The sequence below is a fragment of the Cyanistes caeruleus genome, chromosome 11 (assembly GCF_971803275.1).
Source record: "Cyanistes caeruleus chromosome 11, bCyaCae1.hap1.1, whole genome shotgun sequence".
NCBI lineage: Eukaryota > Metazoa > Chordata > Aves > Passeriformes > Paridae > Cyanistes > Cyanistes caeruleus.
Window position 1 is genome coordinate 19399286 of NC_141711.1, and position 18477 is coordinate 19417762.

At 48.1% G+C, this 18477-nt stretch overlaps 1 protein-coding gene across 4 annotated transcripts; it reads left to right on the forward strand.

Annotated features, from left to right (window-relative positions):
• The first annotated feature begins 9940 nt into the window (after nucleotides 1-9940).
• Nucleotides 9941-17322, forward strand: LOC147651073 (uncharacterized). Of its 4 annotated transcripts, none has more exons than XM_086845633.1 (16): nucleotides 9941-9995; nucleotides 10091-10364; nucleotides 10693-10784; nucleotides 10870-10971; nucleotides 11251-11375; nucleotides 11452-11614; nucleotides 11701-11807; nucleotides 12024-12137; nucleotides 12284-12402; nucleotides 12562-13647; nucleotides 13973-14253; nucleotides 15170-15296; nucleotides 15745-15815; nucleotides 16030-16117; nucleotides 16828-16911; nucleotides 17130-17322. In XM_086845633.1, exons 2-10 carry the CDS (start codon nucleotides 10322-10324, stop codon nucleotides 13599-13601), a joined length of 1905 nt encoding a protein of 634 aa, XP_086701759.1. In that variant the 5' UTR covers nucleotides 9941-9995; nucleotides 10091-10321; the 3' UTR covers nucleotides 13602-13647; nucleotides 13973-14253; nucleotides 15170-15296; nucleotides 15745-15815; nucleotides 16030-16117; nucleotides 16828-16911; nucleotides 17130-17322. The 4 variants fall into 4 exon arrangements, with proteins under 4 accessions (XP_086701759.1, XP_086701757.1, XP_086701758.1 ...); XM_086845631.1 differs by having other exon boundaries at nucleotides 9957-9995; nucleotides 13968-14253; XM_086845632.1 differs by lacking the exon at nucleotides 15745-15815 and having other exon boundaries at nucleotides 9962-9995; nucleotides 13968-14253.
• The last annotated feature ends 1155 nt before the right edge of the window (nucleotides 17323-18477 follow it).

An 18477-nucleotide genomic window follows, 5' to 3' on the forward strand; every position in this document is an offset into this window, starting at 1 on the left:
ACCCTCTGTTTGGGGCAATCAGTGTCGGTCCAATACCCACGCTGATAATGTCTGCCGCCGGCGATCGGGAAGTGGGAAGGCCAGCGCGAGGAGCCGCCGCGCCAGGACACAAATAGCAGCTGCCGGAACATCAGTGCTTCAACTTCCCTCCAGCCTGCCACAGTAGGGAGCCTCGGCCTGGACCTGGCAGCCTCAGTGACTGTGGATTTATTGACATCCCAGCCCTACAAAATTCCCACGGGAATTATTGGACCAGTGATAATAAATGGAAAAGCTGTGGGTGCAGTAGTGTTGGGACATTCATCTGCTAGTCTAATGGGACTGTTTATTTTACCTGGAGTAATTGATGTGGACTATTCTGGTGAAATATATATCATGGCATATACGCTGGCACCACCAGCCAGAATTGATAAGGGACAGGGAATTGCACAATTGGTGCCACTACCGCAATATACCCATCAGTTGACACCATTGAAAAATCAATGACAGGGTACAGGTGGATTTGGTTCTACAGGAGGACTTACATTACTTACTCTGGACTTAAACACTTGACCCAAGCAAACAGTTGTTCTCAATTATAACGGAGAATCCCATCAATTAGAAGGATTATTGGATACTGGAGCAGACTCAAGCATTGTTGCTCCACAGTATTGGCCCCAGGAATGGCCTTTGTTGCCTAGTACGGTTACTGTTAAAGGGGTGGGAGGCTTAACTTTGGCAAAAAAGTCTCCACAAATCCAGATTCAATTAGATGGGAAGGTCATCAGTTCTGTTTTGTCAATTGTCCCATTATCAGACAAGGTTCAATTTCTAATAGGGAGAGATATTTTGTCACAACTTGGTGTTATTTTGACCAGTGAGCACCCTTTAGAATAGAGGCCATTGTTTGGACTTTCCCACTCCCACTTAAATGGATAATTCAGGAACCAGTATGGCTTGAACAGTGGCTTTTAAAAAGGGAAAGTCTGCAGTAAGCTCATCAATTAGTGCTGGAACAATATCAACAAGGACATTTAAAGTTGTCAACAAGTCCTTGGAATACCCCTATTTTTGTTATAAAAAAGAAGTCTGGGAAATATTGATTGCTGCATGACTTACGTGCAGTAAATGAACAATTGGAGCCAACGGGGGCACTACAACCCGGTTTGCCCAAGCCTGCAATGTTGCCAAAAGATTGGCCCTTGTTAATAATTGATTTAAAGGACTGTTTTTTCACTATCCCACTGCATGAACAGGATACTTGCAGATTTGCTTTTACCTTGCCTTCATTAAATCGAGCAGAACCAGACATGAGATTTGAATGGACAGTTTTACCACAAGGTATGTGTAATTCTCCTACCTTGTGCCAGCTTGATGTTGATAATGCTTTGCAGCCACTACGTGTTCAGTGGCCTACAACTATTATTTATCATTATATGGACCATATTCTTTTTGCTCAGTCGCAACCTTTTGCAGATAAACAAGTTAAAGACATTCAAACACAACTACTTCAGAATGGACTGCTTGTTGCACCTGAGAAAATACAGCTGTCATCCCCATGGAAATATCTCGGGTGGACTGTAACTGAGCAGTATGTTGCCCCTCAGAAACTGTCATTAAACCTGTCACTTCTTACTGTTCATGATGCTCAGCGATTGCTAGGAGATTTACAATGGCTTAAACCTGTTGTGGGTATTCCTAATGAGCTTTTACAATCCTTACGACCTTTGTTAAAGGGTACTGATCCTACAGCACCTATACAGGTTACCAGTGAACAACAAGAAGCTCTCAATAAAATAATGGACTGTATCCAGACAGGTGTTGTTCGTAGCTGAGATCCAGACTTGGACATTAACCTTACTGTATGGTTTGGACCTCAACATCTCATCGGCGCCTTAATGCAACAACAGAAGAAAACAGGGGAGATATGGGTATTAGAGTGGTTGATGCCACCACTACAACAGAGACATACTTTAATTCAAAAAATTGAAATTTTAGCAAATTGGATAAAACAAGGGCGGAAGCGATTGTGGCAAATTATGGGTGCAGATCCAGCTGAAATTCAGATAGCAATAAAAAAGGACACTTTAGATTGGTATTTAATTCACAGTTCGACACTGCAAGAAGCATTGCTTGACAACAGCAGTGTGGGCAGTACTGAGGAATTGCCTCGAATACTACTACGATGGATAGGCCAGCAGAATTGGATTGAGAAGCCCAAACGATCATTTGTGCCAACAGCAGGGGCATCAAGTGTGTTCACTGATGCTGGAAAGAAATCTCGTACAGCTGCTGCTATATGGCAAGATTCACAAGGACAATGGAACCATCATCCTATTCCAGCTCAAAAGGAGGATACATTACAAATTCTGGAATTAGTCGCTGTTGTTTGGGTTTTGGTGCAGTTTAAGGGTCCTGTTAACGTGGTAACTGATTCTTCATACGTTGCAGGAGTGAGTGACGGTACTGAAAATGCAGACATAAAGGAAGTAAGAAACCTTTGTTTATATGAACTGTTTTTGCAACTTCAAAGAGCAGTAAAATTGAGGATGGCTGCCTTTGCTATTATCCATATTCGTAGCCACAAATGGCATGTGGGTTTAGGAGAATGAAATGCTAGGGCAGACCGATTGGCTTCACTGTCCCAAAATAGCCCTGTCCCATCACAGATATTAGCTAGAGAAGCTCATGCTAGATTGCTTGATGGCTATTATGCCATCTTTCACCAAAATGCAAAAGGTCTCCATTGGGAGTTTCCGATACCATTAGAGGAGGCTCGGGCTATTGTCAAAGCATGTCCTATTTGTAGTTTTCATACTCAAGGCAGTGGATTGGGTCTTGGGGTAAACCCTAGAGGATTACAGGCTAATGAGTTGTGGCAAATGGATATTACTCATGTTGCAGAGTTTGGGAGAGTTAAATATGTACATGTCACCGTCGATACTTATAGTCATTACATCTGGGCTACAGCTCAATCTGGCGAGAAAGCACGGAATGTTGAGCGACATTTAGTAAATTGTTTTGCAGTCATGGGAGTTCTACGTTCTATTAAAACAGGCAATGGACCTGCTTATTGTAGTAGTAGAATTAAGCAGGTGATGCAATCATGGGGAATCAAACACATAACAGGGATTCCACATTCCCCCACAAGTCAGGCAATAGTAGAACGAGCAAATGGTAGCTTAAAACAATATCCAAATAAATGTAGGGAGATCAAAGATCCACAAGAACAATTATTACGCTGTTTATTTGTTTTAAATTTTCTGTGTATTTTTGGAAACAGTGATTTGCCTGCAGCAGTACATCATAGTGCACCTGAAGCAGAGAAAACTCAAAGTCCAATATGGGTTCGCTATAAAGATCCAAAAACAGGTCTGTGGGGAGGTCCCAGCAAGGTACTGTATTGGGGACTGTCATGGAGTTACTTTACCTTTAAGGGTGTTGGAGTTGCTGGGAAGTGCTTGGAGTCTTTTCTCCTGGCCAATTATCGGTCATTGCTGGGAATTGACAGCAGTTTAGTCCATTGAAAAGTGGGATCAACTTGTGAACCCTACCTTAAAATGTAAAAGCAGAGCTCTCTGGGTTCTCTTTGTTTTCTGGCTGTGGAGGGTGGCGGAGCCCCAGGCCTCCCGTCCCTGCCCAGGCCATGCGGCCGGGCGGGGATGGGGCCGGGCCTGCCCCGTCTCCCGGCCGGGAGATGGGGGGGCCCAGGGAAGGTTTTCCTCGGGCCCGGGCCGGGCCGAGCCGATCTCTGGCTCGGCTGCAGGTTTTGCTGTAACTAATTCACTAGAAACTGCCCAGTGAAGAAAGAGAGAGGCCCTGGACTTGCAGTGGGTTGGAACAGCGACTACACGCTCCAGAGCAGCCATGAGGAACTTTCCATCACAGACGGCTCCAGCTCCTGTTCGGCAGAGATCTCCGAACCATCTACAAAAGCCTGGGCAAGATGTTAACTCTTTCATTACCCAGATGAGACTTGCGGATTAATCTTTTTATCCAGAGAGAGAGAGAGAGAAAGATCAACATGAAAAGAGACTTTATAAACTACCAGTGACAAGAAAGAAAAGAAGCTTCAAGAAAGGTAGAGAATTAAGAAGATGCTTTAATTAAGCTGAAATATCTCCCTGTTAAAACTATGGAGATGGACAATGAAGTCCTGAAAAGAACTCCTTTAATTCATGATATAAGATCTAGAGAGGAATAGTGTTCAAAGTGTAAATTTGAGTAAAGAGTAATTATAGTATAGTGAAGTGCTGGGAGATTAAAAGCCTTGCGAGGCAATGAGAAAACTGTTGAGAGATTTAAAGCCTTGGGAGGCAATGAGAAAACTGTTTTCTGGTGAAGCTCACAGAAACAGATGAAGAAGACTTTTTTTGCCTTTGAATAACATATCCTTAAAAATGCTATCTCTAGACTCATGGCCCATACATACATCAGAGTGATGTGAAAATGGGAGGAGTGAACTCTAATAATAGCAGCTCTGAGCAGCTAACATTAGGGCAATAGAAAACTATAACAAAAATAGTTTTCTTGTGAGAAACTCCATAAATTAACAGGAAGAAACTTCTGTTTCTCTATACAGACTGGTGAAAAGACTAGCAAGAACTGGGACTGTTTTAACCATCAGAGTTCCAGAGATTTTGTCTCTGTTGTCATGTGAACAAGGGAATAGTGGGTAGATATAGATGCTAAATCTGAACTACAGTGCCTGTACAAATTGCAGGCCGCATGGCTCCTCAGGCTGCTTGAGAAAGTATCCTGGGAAAAATATGAGAAGGAATTAAAACAATTCTCAGGGACACTAAACAGCCTTGCAGGTGTTGTTTTGCAGCCTCTTGTTTCTCCTTGCAGGAGTGTCATGGGGTAGCTTTACCTTTAAGACAGCTTGGAGGGAGAGGAAGTTGAAGCTGCTGGTGGCTGATGGGAGTTTTTCCCTCCTGACCAATTACCAGTCATTTTCAAGAATTGACAGCAGATCTGACCATTAAAAAGTGAATTCAACTTGTAAACACCCCCTTAAGAAGTACAGACAGAATTCTCTTGCTCTCTTTGGTTTCCGGCTTCGGACAAGGTAGCAGGCTCTGTCTTGGCCTCCTCCCCCCCCTCTCCAGGCCTACAAGGCCGCGGGGTGGAGGGGGGGGGAGGGAGAAGAGAAGCAGCGCTGGCCGGCCGAGCTTGGTTTTCAGTTTTTGCTGCTAGACTGAAACTTAACACCATGAACTCTTGCAGTTTTCCTAAAGCTTTTAATTCTTTTACTACCTGGATAAACATACAGATTACTCCTTTTCTCAGAAAGACAGAGAGAGAGACAATCAACATAGAGGAGACATCATAGAACCACCAAAGACAGTGAAGAAAAGAGTTAAGTTTAAATGAGAAAGAGAGAATAAGGAGATGCTTTACAGCTGAAATATCTTTCTGTTAAAGCTATGGAGATGGACAATAATAGTATAAAAAGACTCCTTTAATTCATGATAAGAGTATTAGGAGGAATGAGATATTCAAAGTGTAACTTTTGAGCAGAAGAGAGAGAGAGAGAGTACTTGTGATACTGTGAGTTGCTGGAATTGAGTTGAGTGAAGATTTTGAAGCTTTGGGGGCAAAGAGAAAACTGTTTTCCAGGAAGGCTCACAGAGACAAATGAAGAAGACTTCTGCCTTTGAATAACTTATCCTTAAAAATAAGATTCCTAAACTCTGTGACCCATACACACCTTGGAGATGTGAAATGGGAGGAGAAGATCTAATGACAGATTTCCGGGCAGCTGGCATTAGAGAAATAGAAAACTATGATGAAAAATAGTTTTCTAGTGAGAAACTCCGTAAGCTAACAGAAAGAGACTTCTGTTTCTCTGCAAAGACTGATGAAAGACTGTAGCAAGAATTAAGACTGTTTTTAACCACCAGAATCCTAAAGTTATTTGTCTCTATGTTGTCATGTGTACAGAGAAATAGTTAAAATGTGGAAGATAAGGGGGTTTTCTGAAAGTTTATACTGGTATTCTTGTTCTTGTAGTTTGTTAATAAACTGTCTTTATTCCTTTAAGTCTTAAGCCTGTTTTGCTCTTGTTTTAATCCATATCTCACAACAAAAAAATAAGTAGTTTTTTAGTTACTGGTTTAAAACCACGACATTTAATTGGTGCGTTGGCCGGGAAAATGAAAATTAGCAAATCTAAACTAGTATATTAATAGTGTTACTGTGAGATAAAGGATTAAGTAAGAGCAAAGCATGATTGTCTTAAGTTTATATAGCAGTGATAGTAAAATCTAGGGGTGGAAAGTAGTAAATATTTGTTTCTTCTTTTCTGTCAATTTATTAGTTTTTTAAGTTGTATATTGAATATAATTGATGATTTTTGAGTAAGTGTTTACAAGTTGAAGGGGTGGAATGTCATGGGGTAGCTTTACCTTTAAGACAGCTTGGAGGGAGAGGAAGTTGAAGCTGCTGGTGGCTGATGGGAGTTTTTCCCTCCTGACCAATTACCAGTCATTTTCAAGAATTGACAGCAGATCTGACCATTAAAAAGTGAATTCAACTTGTAAACACCCCCTTAAGAAGTACAGACAGAATTCTCTTGCTCTCTTTGGTTTCCGGCTTCGGACAAGGTAGCAGGCTCTGTCTTGGCCTCCTCCCCCCCCTCTCCAGGCCTACAAGGCCGCGGGGTGGAGGGGGGGGGGAGGGAGAAGAGAAGCAGCGCTGGCCGGCCGAGCTTGGTTTTCAGTTTTTGCTGCTAGACTGAAACTTAACACCATGAACTCTTGCAGTTTTCCTAAAGCTTTTAATTCTTTTACTACCTGGATAAACATACAGATTACTCCTTTTCTCAGAAAGACAGAGAGAGAGACAATCAACATAGAGGAGACATCATAGAACCACCAAAGACAGTGAAGAAAAGAGTTAAGTTTAAATGAGAAAGAGAGAATAAGGAGATGCTTTACAGCTGAAATATCTTTCTGTTAAAGCTATGGAGATGGACAATAATAGTATAAAAAGACTCCTTTAATTCATGATAAGAGTATTAGGAGGAATGAGATATTCAAAGTGTAACTTTTGAGCAGAAGAGAGAGAGAGAGAGTACTTGTGATACTGTGAGTTGCTGGAATTGAGTTGAGTGAAGATTTTGAAGCTTTGGGGGCAAAGAGAAAACTGTTTTCCAGGAAGGCTCACAGAGACAAATGAAGAAGACTTCTGCCTTTGAATAACTTATCCTTAAAAATAAGATTCCTAAACTCTGTGACCCATACACACCTTGGAGATGTGAAATGGGAGGAGAAGATCTAATGACAGATTTCCGGGCAGCTGGCATTAGAGAAATAGAAAACTATGATGAAAAATAGTTTTCTAGTGAGAAACTCCGTAAGCTAACAGAAAGAGACTTCTGTTTCTCTGCAAAGACTGATGAAAGACTGTAGCAAGAATTAAGACTGTTTTTAACCACCAGAATCCTAAAGTTATTTGTCTCTATGTTGTCATGTGTACAGAGAAATAGTTAAAATGTGGAAGATAAGGGGGTTTTCTGAAAGTTTATTCTGGTATTCTTGTTCTTGTAGTTTGTTAATAAACTGTCTTTATTCCTTTAAGTCTTAAGCCTGTTTTGCTCTTGTTTTAATCCATATCTCACAACAAAAAAATAAGTAGTTTTTTAGTTACTGGTTTAAAACCACGACAAGGAGACAGTCAGGGGGGCAGAGTGCCCCTGACCAATGATGGTAATGTAGCACTTTGTTAGCCAATAAGAGTTTCTTTTCTGTACTTTCCACGTATTTGTCTATAAGAGAGAGCTGAAGCAATAAACTAAGGAATTCTCGTGTTGTGACTCCCTTGAGAGTCCAGTGTCGTTCTTTCTAGCCGTTCCCAATCGGAACGACAGGTAGATAGGGGATGGAAAGGTTGTTCTGGAAGTTTATTCTGGTGTTCTTATTATTGTGGTTTGTCAATAAACTTTCTTTTTTTTCCCTTTTAAGTTGTATGCCTGTTTTGCTCTTGTTCTAATCCATATCTCACAGCAAGAAGTAAGTAATTTTCTTAGTTATTAGTTTAAAACCATGACAGGGACGTGGTTATCTTTGTGTGCCTACCCCCACACGGCCTGTCTGGGTGCCGAGCCGATGGACTAAACCTGCTGATCCCAGTGATTTACCTTCAGCTGATCCAGAAAATTCAGCAAATACTTCCCGCTCTCTACCATCAACATAGAGATGAGACCCTGATGAACTCTCACATGCAAATCTTGTGTACAGTACCAAATTGTGAATGTTATCCTTTTGTATGTTCCATTTGTAAAGTGTGTAAAGAAAAGTGGTAGACACATTCTAAGTGGGGTCGATCGCCAAGAGGGATTTGCACAGAGTGTTACAAGTTTGAAAGAAATTTGACTTGAGATTGCATTACAGGAAGGTGTGCAAACAGGACAATTTGAAAAAGGATCTGATCGATGGTGGGAGATTTATGCTTTTGGGATAAATCCGGAAAATTATTGTTATCATCCTAATACCCCTTTACCATATATTATTGAAATAATTGCAATACGTTGTCGCAAAACACTGACAAAAGTCAGGTGTGATATTCCAGGGGTAAAAAATAAAAATTGGGAGCAATTCTTAAAACGGCAGTCTCGAGAAAAAGGGTCTTTCCTTGAAAGTTATCCCTGCTGCCGAGAAGATGGAACACCCCATGGTTCGATGCAACTGAATCGACGGGCGAGACAGAGGGCTAAAAGAAAAGGGAAGCAAGATCTCACATGGGATCCAGCCAAGATGCTGGCCGAACTGCCGCAATCCGTTTAAAGTCCTTAAAGGGCTATCTCTGATCAGGTTATTGCGGTGGTTTACCATAATAAAGGGAAATGAAGGGTGTACAGAGAGGCTGTATGCGGTCCTGAGCAACTTCTTGCCTCAGCTGGCAAAACTGAAGCTAGCTACAAGCAAGAATTTAACTCCCCCTATCTCTGCTGGGAAAGAATCAATGCTGAGAGTGGAGGAGAACCTGTGTTTGAACAGACAGCCAAAAGAACACCCCTGGTTTCCCCCCATCCCCTGGGCCTAGCTTAAAGCTGCAGGACAGAGGTCTGGGCATTGAGCAGATGACAGGGGAGACAGTGTCAAGCAGTCAACCCAGACATTGCCCTTGAAAGGTAACCACTCCTTCATGGGCCTGGATACTTTTAGGGAAACATGAAAAGCAAGGCAGTGCTTAGGGAAGCTGTGTTTTTTCAATATATTTGCTAGAAGGAAAACTTGGACCAAACTAGCAACGTTCCTTTACTGTGGGAAAAACATCCTCCTGGTTTGGACTACCGAGACAAGGACGGTTGAAACCTCTCCAGTCAGACGTACACAGAAAACTCCCAAGGAATTCTCTGGGTTTCCGCTGAGTCAGTGTAAAAGATGATGTTTCTCGGGAGCTTAATACTAATACTTAATACTAAATTTTTAATACAAAATGTCAAAGTTATTAGATTATTAGATGACAGGCGAATTGCGGTTGGGAGGCAGCTGACGTGGTCCCCAGCTTGATAAACACTGTTCCCAACAGTGATCAGCACGGGCATGAAATCAGGTTCATCTCAGTTTATTGCCGAGAGGTCTAGAGGAACATGTCAGTGCACCAAGAGCAGGTTTGGAATCTGTGCAGTGCAAGAGACTCTGCACAAGCTCTCTGGGCAACCGACTGCCAGGGGCAGGAGCCCTGGGGTGGCCGTGCCTGAACAGCACCTTTGTGCCTACAGTGCCACCCTCGATGGCTGCCCTGGAGCCTGGGATTGGACCCTGGACTTGCTGCAGGAGTCTCTGGCCAGGTTCCGTGCTGACCAAAGGCTTGGAACCATGTCAGAACCTCGGTTGCCAAGGGGGTGGCCTCAAGTGGCTGCCGGGCATGTGAGGCCATGGCTGCGTGAATCTTGGGAGCAAGATGCTGATGTCAGAGTGGCCATTGTGACGCGTGCGACCAAAGCCCCAAAAGGGAAGGCTGGGCTCAGGCCGTGTGTCACTGCGACCTGGCAACGGGAGGAGAAGGTAAGGCAGGGAAGCAGCTGCCCAGGGACCAGAGGGGCCCCACACCTCGGGCCTCTGGGCCTGTGCTGCAGGCTCACCTGCCTCTCCCTTCCTAGAATCAGCGCAGGAATATCCAGAGGAGACGGCGGTGTTCCTCAGCGCGACGACGGGAGCAGAAGGCGGACAGGAGCAGGGCTCACGCAGGGCTGACCAGGGAGTAGCACCCTCGTAGCTCTGGGCCTGTTCTCCAAACTCCCATCACTTTTCTTCCTCCCACAGAGAGAGAGGACCAGCACCTGGCGGAGACAGCGGCGTTCCTGGACAGGGACTCAGCGCTGACAGCCGCCATGTGCGACAGGGAGCAGGAGGGCTCTGATGGCAGGGAGCCAGGTGAGGGCAAAGCAGCCCCTCCCACAACCTGGCCCAGGGGCTGTCGGGGTGGCCAGCGTGGGGCCCAGAGCAGAGGCCAAAGGAGGCAGGAGCTGCTCAGCCAGGCCAGGGCTGGCAGCCTCCTTCCTCCTCAAGTGGGGCCCAGCTGGGCCAGGGGGCAGCTGTTGGGAGCCCCGTGCCCGCAATGGCCGCTGCTCTCCAAGGCCTCCAGCCCTGCCCATCAGGCAGGCACGCAGGCAGGGACAGAGCAGCCCTTGGGGTCGATGCTGCGGGCTGAGAGCCCCACAGAGCTGCTGACGCCCGCTGCCATTGTGTCTGTCCCCTGCAGCATGCCTGCTGTGTCGCCGTGCAGAGGCTGACCCGGACACCTGCGGCGACAAACAGGAGAAATACGGGCTCTATGCCCACATCTTCTGCCTGGTGAGTGGCTCCGGGCACTCCCTCCAGCATTGCAAGGGGCAGTCCCTGCCACCCTGTCCTCATCAGCTCTTCCCATTTTCTGCAGTATTTTGCCACGCTGCTTTTCCGGCAAGCAAAAAAATGTGTTGGACTCCTGGGTTTCCTCCTTCCAGATATCCAGCTTGCAGTCAGGCGGGCGGCATGGAAGGTGAGGGCCTGGCAAAAGAGCAGGGAGATTTGTGCCAGGAGAGGCTGGCCAGAGCTTAGCCCAGAGCCCCAGCAAGGAAGGCCGGCCATGAAGCCGGCTGTGGGACAAAGTCTGGCTCCCAGCAGCTCCGTGGAGCCTCTGGCACAGGAGCTCCCCTCACCAGCTGGCTCTGTGGGCTGAGCGCCAGCAGCGGCCCCATCCTGCTCTCTGCCTGCAGCCCTGGGGCTGCCTGGGGAGGTCCCCAGGCTGCCGCTGATGGGGCTGCCTGGCTCATTCCAGCACTGCTGCGTCTGCGGCCAGAGCGGGGCCACCATCCTGTGCTGCAAGGAAGGCTGCAACAGATGGTTCCACCTGCCCTGTGCCAAGGAGGGCGGCTGTGTTACACAGTACATTGCCCCATACAGGTAGCTCCTCTCCCCTTCTGGCCACCCTTGGGGAAGGACCAAGACTTTCTCATTAGGCCCATCCCTTTGTCCCCAGGTCCTTCTGCCCTGAACACCGTCCAGTGCAGATGGTGCAGGTGACTCCAGAGCCGGGCACCGAATGCCCCATCTGCATGGAGCCAGTGGAGGACAGAATGACCTTCAACACCATCGTGTGCCCGACGTGCAAAAGAGCCTGGTTCCACAGGGACTGCCTCCAGGTGGGAGCCATGCCCTCAGGCCTGGGACACAGCAGGTGCTCAGCAGCACCAGGGCCTGGCTCACACTGCTTCTGTTTGCCCTGCAGGGACAGGCCATGCGCGCTGGTCTTTTGTACTTCAGCTGCCCCCTCTGCAGAGATAGTGAGGAATTCCTTGTGGAGATGTTCCGCATGGGGATCCGCACCCCCATCAGGTTGGTGTCCTTCTGCGGGGCTCACAAGGCAGGAGGGTGCAAGTGCTGTGCTGTGCCAGGCCCTGCCCCAGCAGTCCAAGCCCTGCCCCATCCAGGGAGTCTGGACTTGCGCTTCTCAGGGGACTTGGAAAAGCATTGGAGGAAGAGCAGGGTCACCCTGTTACCTCCGTGAGGGCAGGGCAGAAGAAACACATCAGCTTTTCCTTTCTCCATCAGAGGGCCAACATGGGAAGACAACAATGCCTTTGCGGATCTAGGAGAGAGGCACAGCAGGTGCAATGCCAGGGAATGCCTTTACCCAGGAGGCAGGGAGGAGGCAGAGGAAGAGGGGTGAGTTGGGAAGCTGCACCCGGGGCTCTGCAGGGAACCAGTGTCTCAGGAAGGGCTGAAAGCAGAAGGAGCCAGTGGTGCTGGGCTGCACAATCCCATGCTGGGACACTTTGTCTTCAGTGCCATCAACCCGTTTGTTTTCCCAGGCCCTGGGAGCTGCTCTTGTGCTCCTCCTGTGCTGCTGAGGGCACCCACAGGCGCTGCTCTGGCCTGACAGTGAGGACAACCCACTGGGAGTGTGAGAGCTGTGCTGGTCTCGGCACGGGTATGAGGCAAAGCAGGCGGGTGTCCCTGGGCTGGGGCCAGTGCCCAGGCTGGGCATGGCAAAGCCCATGGGCTCCTGGAGGGCTGGGGGCAGTGCTCTGGTCGGGCATGGCCTGCTCCAGGCCTGGCAGGCCTCGGACATTCCTGTTTGCTCTTACAGCTGCCACGGATGAGCCAGAGCTCAATGGCCCCAGCCTGACCGGACAGTCAGGACTGGAATCTTCTCAGGGCCTCTCAGAATCTGAGGCCATCAGCCCCACCAGCAGCCCGGTGTCATCGGCTCTGGCTCCCCGTTCTCCATCTCCAGAGGCCAGCAGCCACAGCAGCCCCCAGCGTGCAGCCTCATCCTTGGCAGACAGCAGCAGCCCAAGCACATCAAGGCCAAGACACAGCAGCTCCATGGGCCCTGAGGACAGGGTCCATTCCAGGCGTGCTGGGCCTGACCGCAGGCGAAGCCGCTCTCGCCAGCAGAGTCGGGCCCCAGATAGACCCGTCCGGTCACGGAGTCGCCGTGACAGGAGCAGCGAGACAAGACCAAGGGCTGAGAGGCCCAGGCCCAGGGACACACCATCGCAGGCTTCCCCCAGATGCAGCTGCCCCTGCTGTCAAGCTCGGGCCTTAAGTCCACCTGTCTGGTCAAGGAGTCACTGTGACCAGAGCAGCAGGACAACATCAAGGACAGAGAGGCCCAGACAAAGGCAGACACCATCGCGGGCAGCCCCCAGACTCAGCCGATCCCGCCAGGAAGCTCAGGCCCAGAGTCCACCTGCCCGGTCGAGGAGTCGCCGAGACAGGAGCAGCAGCACAACATCGAGGGCAGAGAGGCCCAGGCAAAGGGAGGCACCATCGCAGGCAGCCCCCAGACGCAGCCGCTCCCGACTACCACGTCAAGTCTCGAATCGACCTGTCCAGTCCAGCGGTCTCCAGGACAGGAACAGGAGGACAGCAGCAAATGCTGAGAGGCCCAGGCAAAGGGAGACATCCTCGGGGACGTCCCCCAGACGCAGCCGCTCCCGCCTGCAACGTCGGGCCTCAAACCGACCTGTCCGGTCCAGGAGTCGGCAGGACGGGAGCAGGAGGACAGCAGCCAGTGCTGAGAGGCCCAGGCGCAGGGGGACACCGTCGGGGACGTCGCGCTGGAGCAACCGCTCCCGCCAGCCACGTCGGGCCTCAACTCGGACCTCTAACAGCAGCACGTAGTGTCATCTTCTCTTTCTAGTCCCTCTGTTTGTGGCTGTAAGTGAAGGTGAGAAGGGTGAGTACAGGGACCTTGAGATTTGCAGGTCTGTGGAAAACCCAGATTAGCTCTTGGCATTTCTGTGATCCTTGATTTCTATGTTACCATGTATTGTGAAGGGAAAAGCCACCTGAGGACATAGCTAATTAAAAAGGACACTCATTGCTGCCTTTAGACAGATATTTCCACACTGCTTCCCCTTGAAAGTGAACCAGTCCTTAATGGCTTGGATACGTTTAGGGAGACATGACGAGCAAGGTGGCTCTTAGGGAAGCTGTCTTTGAAAAGGCCGTGGGCTGTGTTGCTATCCTTGATCAATCTCATTTCAGTATAGCCTTTCTTCAGTAAAGCAGAGGGAGAAGGAAGAGAGTGAGACACTGCCTCAAGTGTCTGGAGAAATCGACTGCGACACTGCTGCTGATTTAAAAGACTTGCTTGGACCTTCAAAGGTCAAACCGGAAAAGACAGTGGAAATAGCCTGGGACCAAGAGGATGCGCAGGACTCTGCCCCAGACGAACGTCTGGGACCTTTGCCTGAAAACGACGGAACTCAGGAGTCGAGTGCTTTCAAGTTTTCCTTCTTTGAAGACACAGAGGAGTTGGGCATCAAAGAAGGTAACAGCAGAACCCTCCTAACGGAGCCATTTCTAAGGAACAGCTTCTGGCAGGCACTGTAGAGCAATATGGTGTGAAGAAGGTCAGAGGATTTTAATCCAGAGGATTAAATCCAGAGGATTTTCAGCAGCAGAAGTTAGTAATTATGCAGAAGTATTTTGATCTTCATTTCTACTTGCCAAGGTTGTGGGAGATTAATGAGAGTTAACTCCTGCTTGCATCTCAGGAATTTCGAGGTGCACGCCTTGAGAAGGCATTGGGATTTTTGCAGAGTGGTGAAAAAGCTTCTTGTTGTGCCCTAAACTTCTCAAACAAGGAAAAAGGTGACACAGCAGTCATACCAAGTTACCTAGGGCCCAAGAGGATTTTAAGGAAAATGGGTGTTAAGGTAGAGGGAGAAGCAAAATCCTGGAGTTGACCCCAAGCTCCATGAACATTCTGTTAGTTACCAAATTCTATTCCTGGACCTTCAGAAAAAGGAAACTGAATGACACTGAAGGATCATTGGGGTGTCCTAACCTCAGATAAAATGAGGCCTTATGAAATGAAGATGAAGGAATATTTAATCAAGTCACAGTCAGGTAGGAATGAAAGGAAGCCGTGCCGAGTTATCCAAAATACTAAAATGCAACAACACAAAGCAACAAGCCCACCACACTTTTGCTGTATTCAGGAGCTATTCACTGTCTTCTGGATGCAATGATAAATATTTACGAATACATAGGAGATGCCTAGAAGAAAGTGGAAGATCCTGGAGCAGAGCTACAGCTCAGGAAATCAGGGAGGAGAAGATTCTGTCCTTCCTAAATCTGTCTTTCCCGGTATAAATATTTCACTTGAAAGAAGGAATTTTTCCTGGCAAGCAGAGAAATAATCTGGTTTTGGCTTTCTTTCTCTTTTGCTGCTGGTTTTGCAGGGCCTCACATACTTGGAACGATAAAACCGGAAAAAGTCACGTGGCAAGAGGATTCACATTTCCAAGACATCACTTCTGAGGGTGCTGATGAGCCGGAGATGTCAGAAATTGCAAAGCACCAAGAAAGGCAAGTTCCATTTGTATTTGTTGTCTACTTGGCTGTAGTAGTTGGATGCTGTGGGAATATTAGTGGCAGCACTGAGGAAATGGGAAACTGACACTGCACACCTCTGAGCAAGGAAAGTCATCTTGGAAAACCACTGGTGCTGTGTGGAGTCCAGAGTCCCAGCAGCCCATTGGATGTGAAGTTGAATGTGAAGAGAGAGAAGCTGAGCACAAGAAATGGACTGGGTTGTTTTGGTTTGGCCAACCCCAAACTGAGTTTGGCCACAAGGCAAAGACACAGTCAGTTTTTGTGTCAAACGTGGGGTCTTTTTATAGAAGGCTTTATTTGCATACTATGCAGGAAAGCTCTTCCGTGTATCCCATTTCTCTGAGGCACTACAGCAATAACTCGTGCCCATGGGATTTGATAGGACCTTTTAGGATGCTAAAACCCCTTTGTACTTGTCTAGGGTTCTTTCTCTACCACGCACAGAAAGTGCTAGAGTTTTCTTCTTCTCCATAGATGACGCACGCCTAAGAGGTACGACACAACTTCTTCAGTCCCCTTTTGTATATTTTTCCCTTTTAAACCCTTACTGGACTTGAGTAAGGAAGAAAAAATGCTGCCTGGTTATGAATGCTCTGTAGTCAAAATTTGCCATCCTTTCTTGTGGTCAAAGTTGTGGTAGAATCCCATGAGACAGTCCTGGTAAAAAATAAAGGCTGAGCAGCTTTCTGCCTTTCCTTTCTTTCAGATAATTACCTCATAGCTATAGGAACGTTTAGAGCTTAGCAGAAAAATAGTCACTAGACAGGTTAGCGAGACATTTGGGATTCTTTCAGGTAGGTCTATCTCCTTTAACTTTTTCCTGTCTTTCTGGTGTTACTGTTAGACATGCCGAGTGTTCTTGTCAGCCACATATGTCCGTGCGGTTCTTCATCCTAATGAATCTGGGGCTTGCTCTTCTGAAGCCAGTGAATTTTCGATTTAAAAACAAAGACAACAACAACAACAAAAACCCATACACAGCCCCCAAAAATTACACAGGCCACCAAAACAATTGCTTGTTCTATTTTGTAGAATATAGTCTCAAGACAGGCTTAAATGACGTTTGTTTCTTGAGACTTGCTAGATAACACGGATGAAATGTATGGCTGTGTTCATACAGTTACTGCCCTGCAATCTTCCAGCCCGTCTGATTTGCAGGGTGTATCAGAATGGAGATCTCAGCCCCTGGCAGGCAGCGCTTCTGGGGCCAGCTGTGGGATCCTGCTGCTGAGCAGTTAATGCAAGAGCTGCTGTTTCACTGCAATTTAGATTGCAGCATGTTCAGGGAGACAGCTGCTGCCTTTCATTTTTCTTAGTACACCAGGCTGCAGTAGGGAACATTTCTGCTGGAGCCAACATGTGGTGGGGGGCAAGAGAATAGGAGGGACGTGGAGGATAGAGCTTCTGACTTTATTGTGTTGTTCATTCATGATTGTTGGGAGCAGGAGCCGAATCAGAAGAGTTGAACCCTATTGATTGGTGTTGTGTTTTCTTTTGTGCACAGGGCCTAAAGTTATTTTTTGTAGATCTGTAGAGCTCAGTGAAGAGAAAGTGGGTTGGGAAGACATATGTAGATTTATTGCTTGAGGTGAGTATGGAACATCTGTTCCCTGGTAGCTGTGGCTGAATGCTGAGCATGGGGAGGGAACACGGCTATGGATGTGCATGCAAAATTAATTCAGGACCTCCAGAAGAGCCTGAAGCTTTGGAACTGTCAGGGAACAAATGGGTGTTGGTATACTGGTGTGTGTAACATGATGTTGTGATGTCCAGCCAAGTAAACCACTGCATCTCTCTCTGTTACAGGAGCAGCTAGCTAACTAGATGTAAGGGAAGTGTTTAAGAGAAACAGTGACTTTAGAGACTTCTGCAAGTAGTGGATTCAAAAACTTCTCCTAGGAATATGTTAGATTTTCATTAATTTCTGGATCGTCTAAGGAAGCATAAGAATTCCATAGGGAAACTGAACCCAAACTAATAAACCCTTTCTTGAAAAGAATCGTGTCATATTTGTTCCTTGAAGAAGCTGCCAAACAACCTTACCTTTTAAATCCTTTAAGGGATCTAACAGGAAAACATATTGACAAACCCGGTTAGGCAGTGTTTCTGATCTGGCGCTGATGCTCTCGGGTTCCGGGGAGCCACGGGAAGGCTCCAGTCCGGACTGTCCGGTCAGGCTGGGGCCACTGAGCTCTGGCTCAGCTTTGGTGGCTGTGAGGGCAATCAGCAATGTCAAAGGCCTCCCAGGCCTGGGCCAGGCTGGGCCAGAGCAGGGCCCCCAGCCCTCCAGAAGCCTACGGGCTCTGCCAAGCCCAAAAGGACACTGCCCCCAGCCCCAGGGGCTTGGCCTGACAGCCGAGCCCAGACCAGCAGAGCTGTCACACTCCCCGCTAGTTGTGGTCGCTCTCAGGCGCGAGCAACGCCCGTGGGTGCCCTGGACAGCACAGGAGCAGCACAGGGGCACTTGCCAGGGCCTGGAGAAGCACAGGGGTCAGCTTCTGCACGGCGACACAGCAGGCATGCTGCAGGGGACAGAGCCAATGGCAGCGGGCATGAGCAGCTCTGTGGGACTCTCAGCCCGCAGCATCGACCCCAAGGGCTGCTCTGTCCCTGCCTGCGTGCCTGCCTGATGGGCAGGGCTGGAGGCCTTGGAGAGCAGCGGCCATTGCGGGCACGGGGCTCCCAACAGCTGCCCCCTGGCCCAGCTGGGCCCCACTTGAGGAGGAAGGAGGCTCCCAGCCCTGGCCTGGCTGAGCAGCTCCTGCCTCCTTTGGCCTCTGCTCTGGGCCTCACGCTGGCCACCCCGACAGCCCCTGGGCCAGGCTGTGAGAGGGGCTGCTTTGCCCTCACCTGGCTCCCTGCCATCAGAGCCCTCCTGCTCCCTGTCACACATGATTCTGGTCAGGGGTGAGTCCCTGTGCAGGAACACCACGGTCTCCTCCACGTGCAAGTCCTCTCTCTCCATGGCAGAAAAAAAAGAGTGCTCCTTCATAGCAGCATACTTGTCTTGATACTGTCTCATGGTTTCAGTGGAATCGAAGCACTCAGCTCCCTTTACCTGGGGTATTTGAGGGGCAACTGTATCAAATCCCAGCATTACATTGTTAGAACTGTAGAGAGCAATGGCTAGCTAGCAAAGGTCATGTTCCCATGC

What these genes read in the sequence shown, in the direction of transcription:
- LOC147651073 (XM_086845633.1), top strand. Translation starts at nt 10,322, where the DNA reads ATGTGCGACAGGGAGCAGGAGGGCTCTGATGGCAGGGAGCCAG. An exon ending in TCAGGCGGGCGGCATGGAAG is followed by an intron (nt 10,972 to 11,250) that starts GTGAGGGCCTGG and finishes GGCTCATTCCAG; the next exon opens with CACTGCTGCGTCTGCGGCCA. An exon ending in GAGGAGGCAGAGGAAGAGGG is followed by an intron (nt 12,138 to 12,283) that starts GTGAGTTGGGAA and finishes TTGTTTTCCCAG; the next exon opens with GCCCTGGGAGCTGCTCTTGT.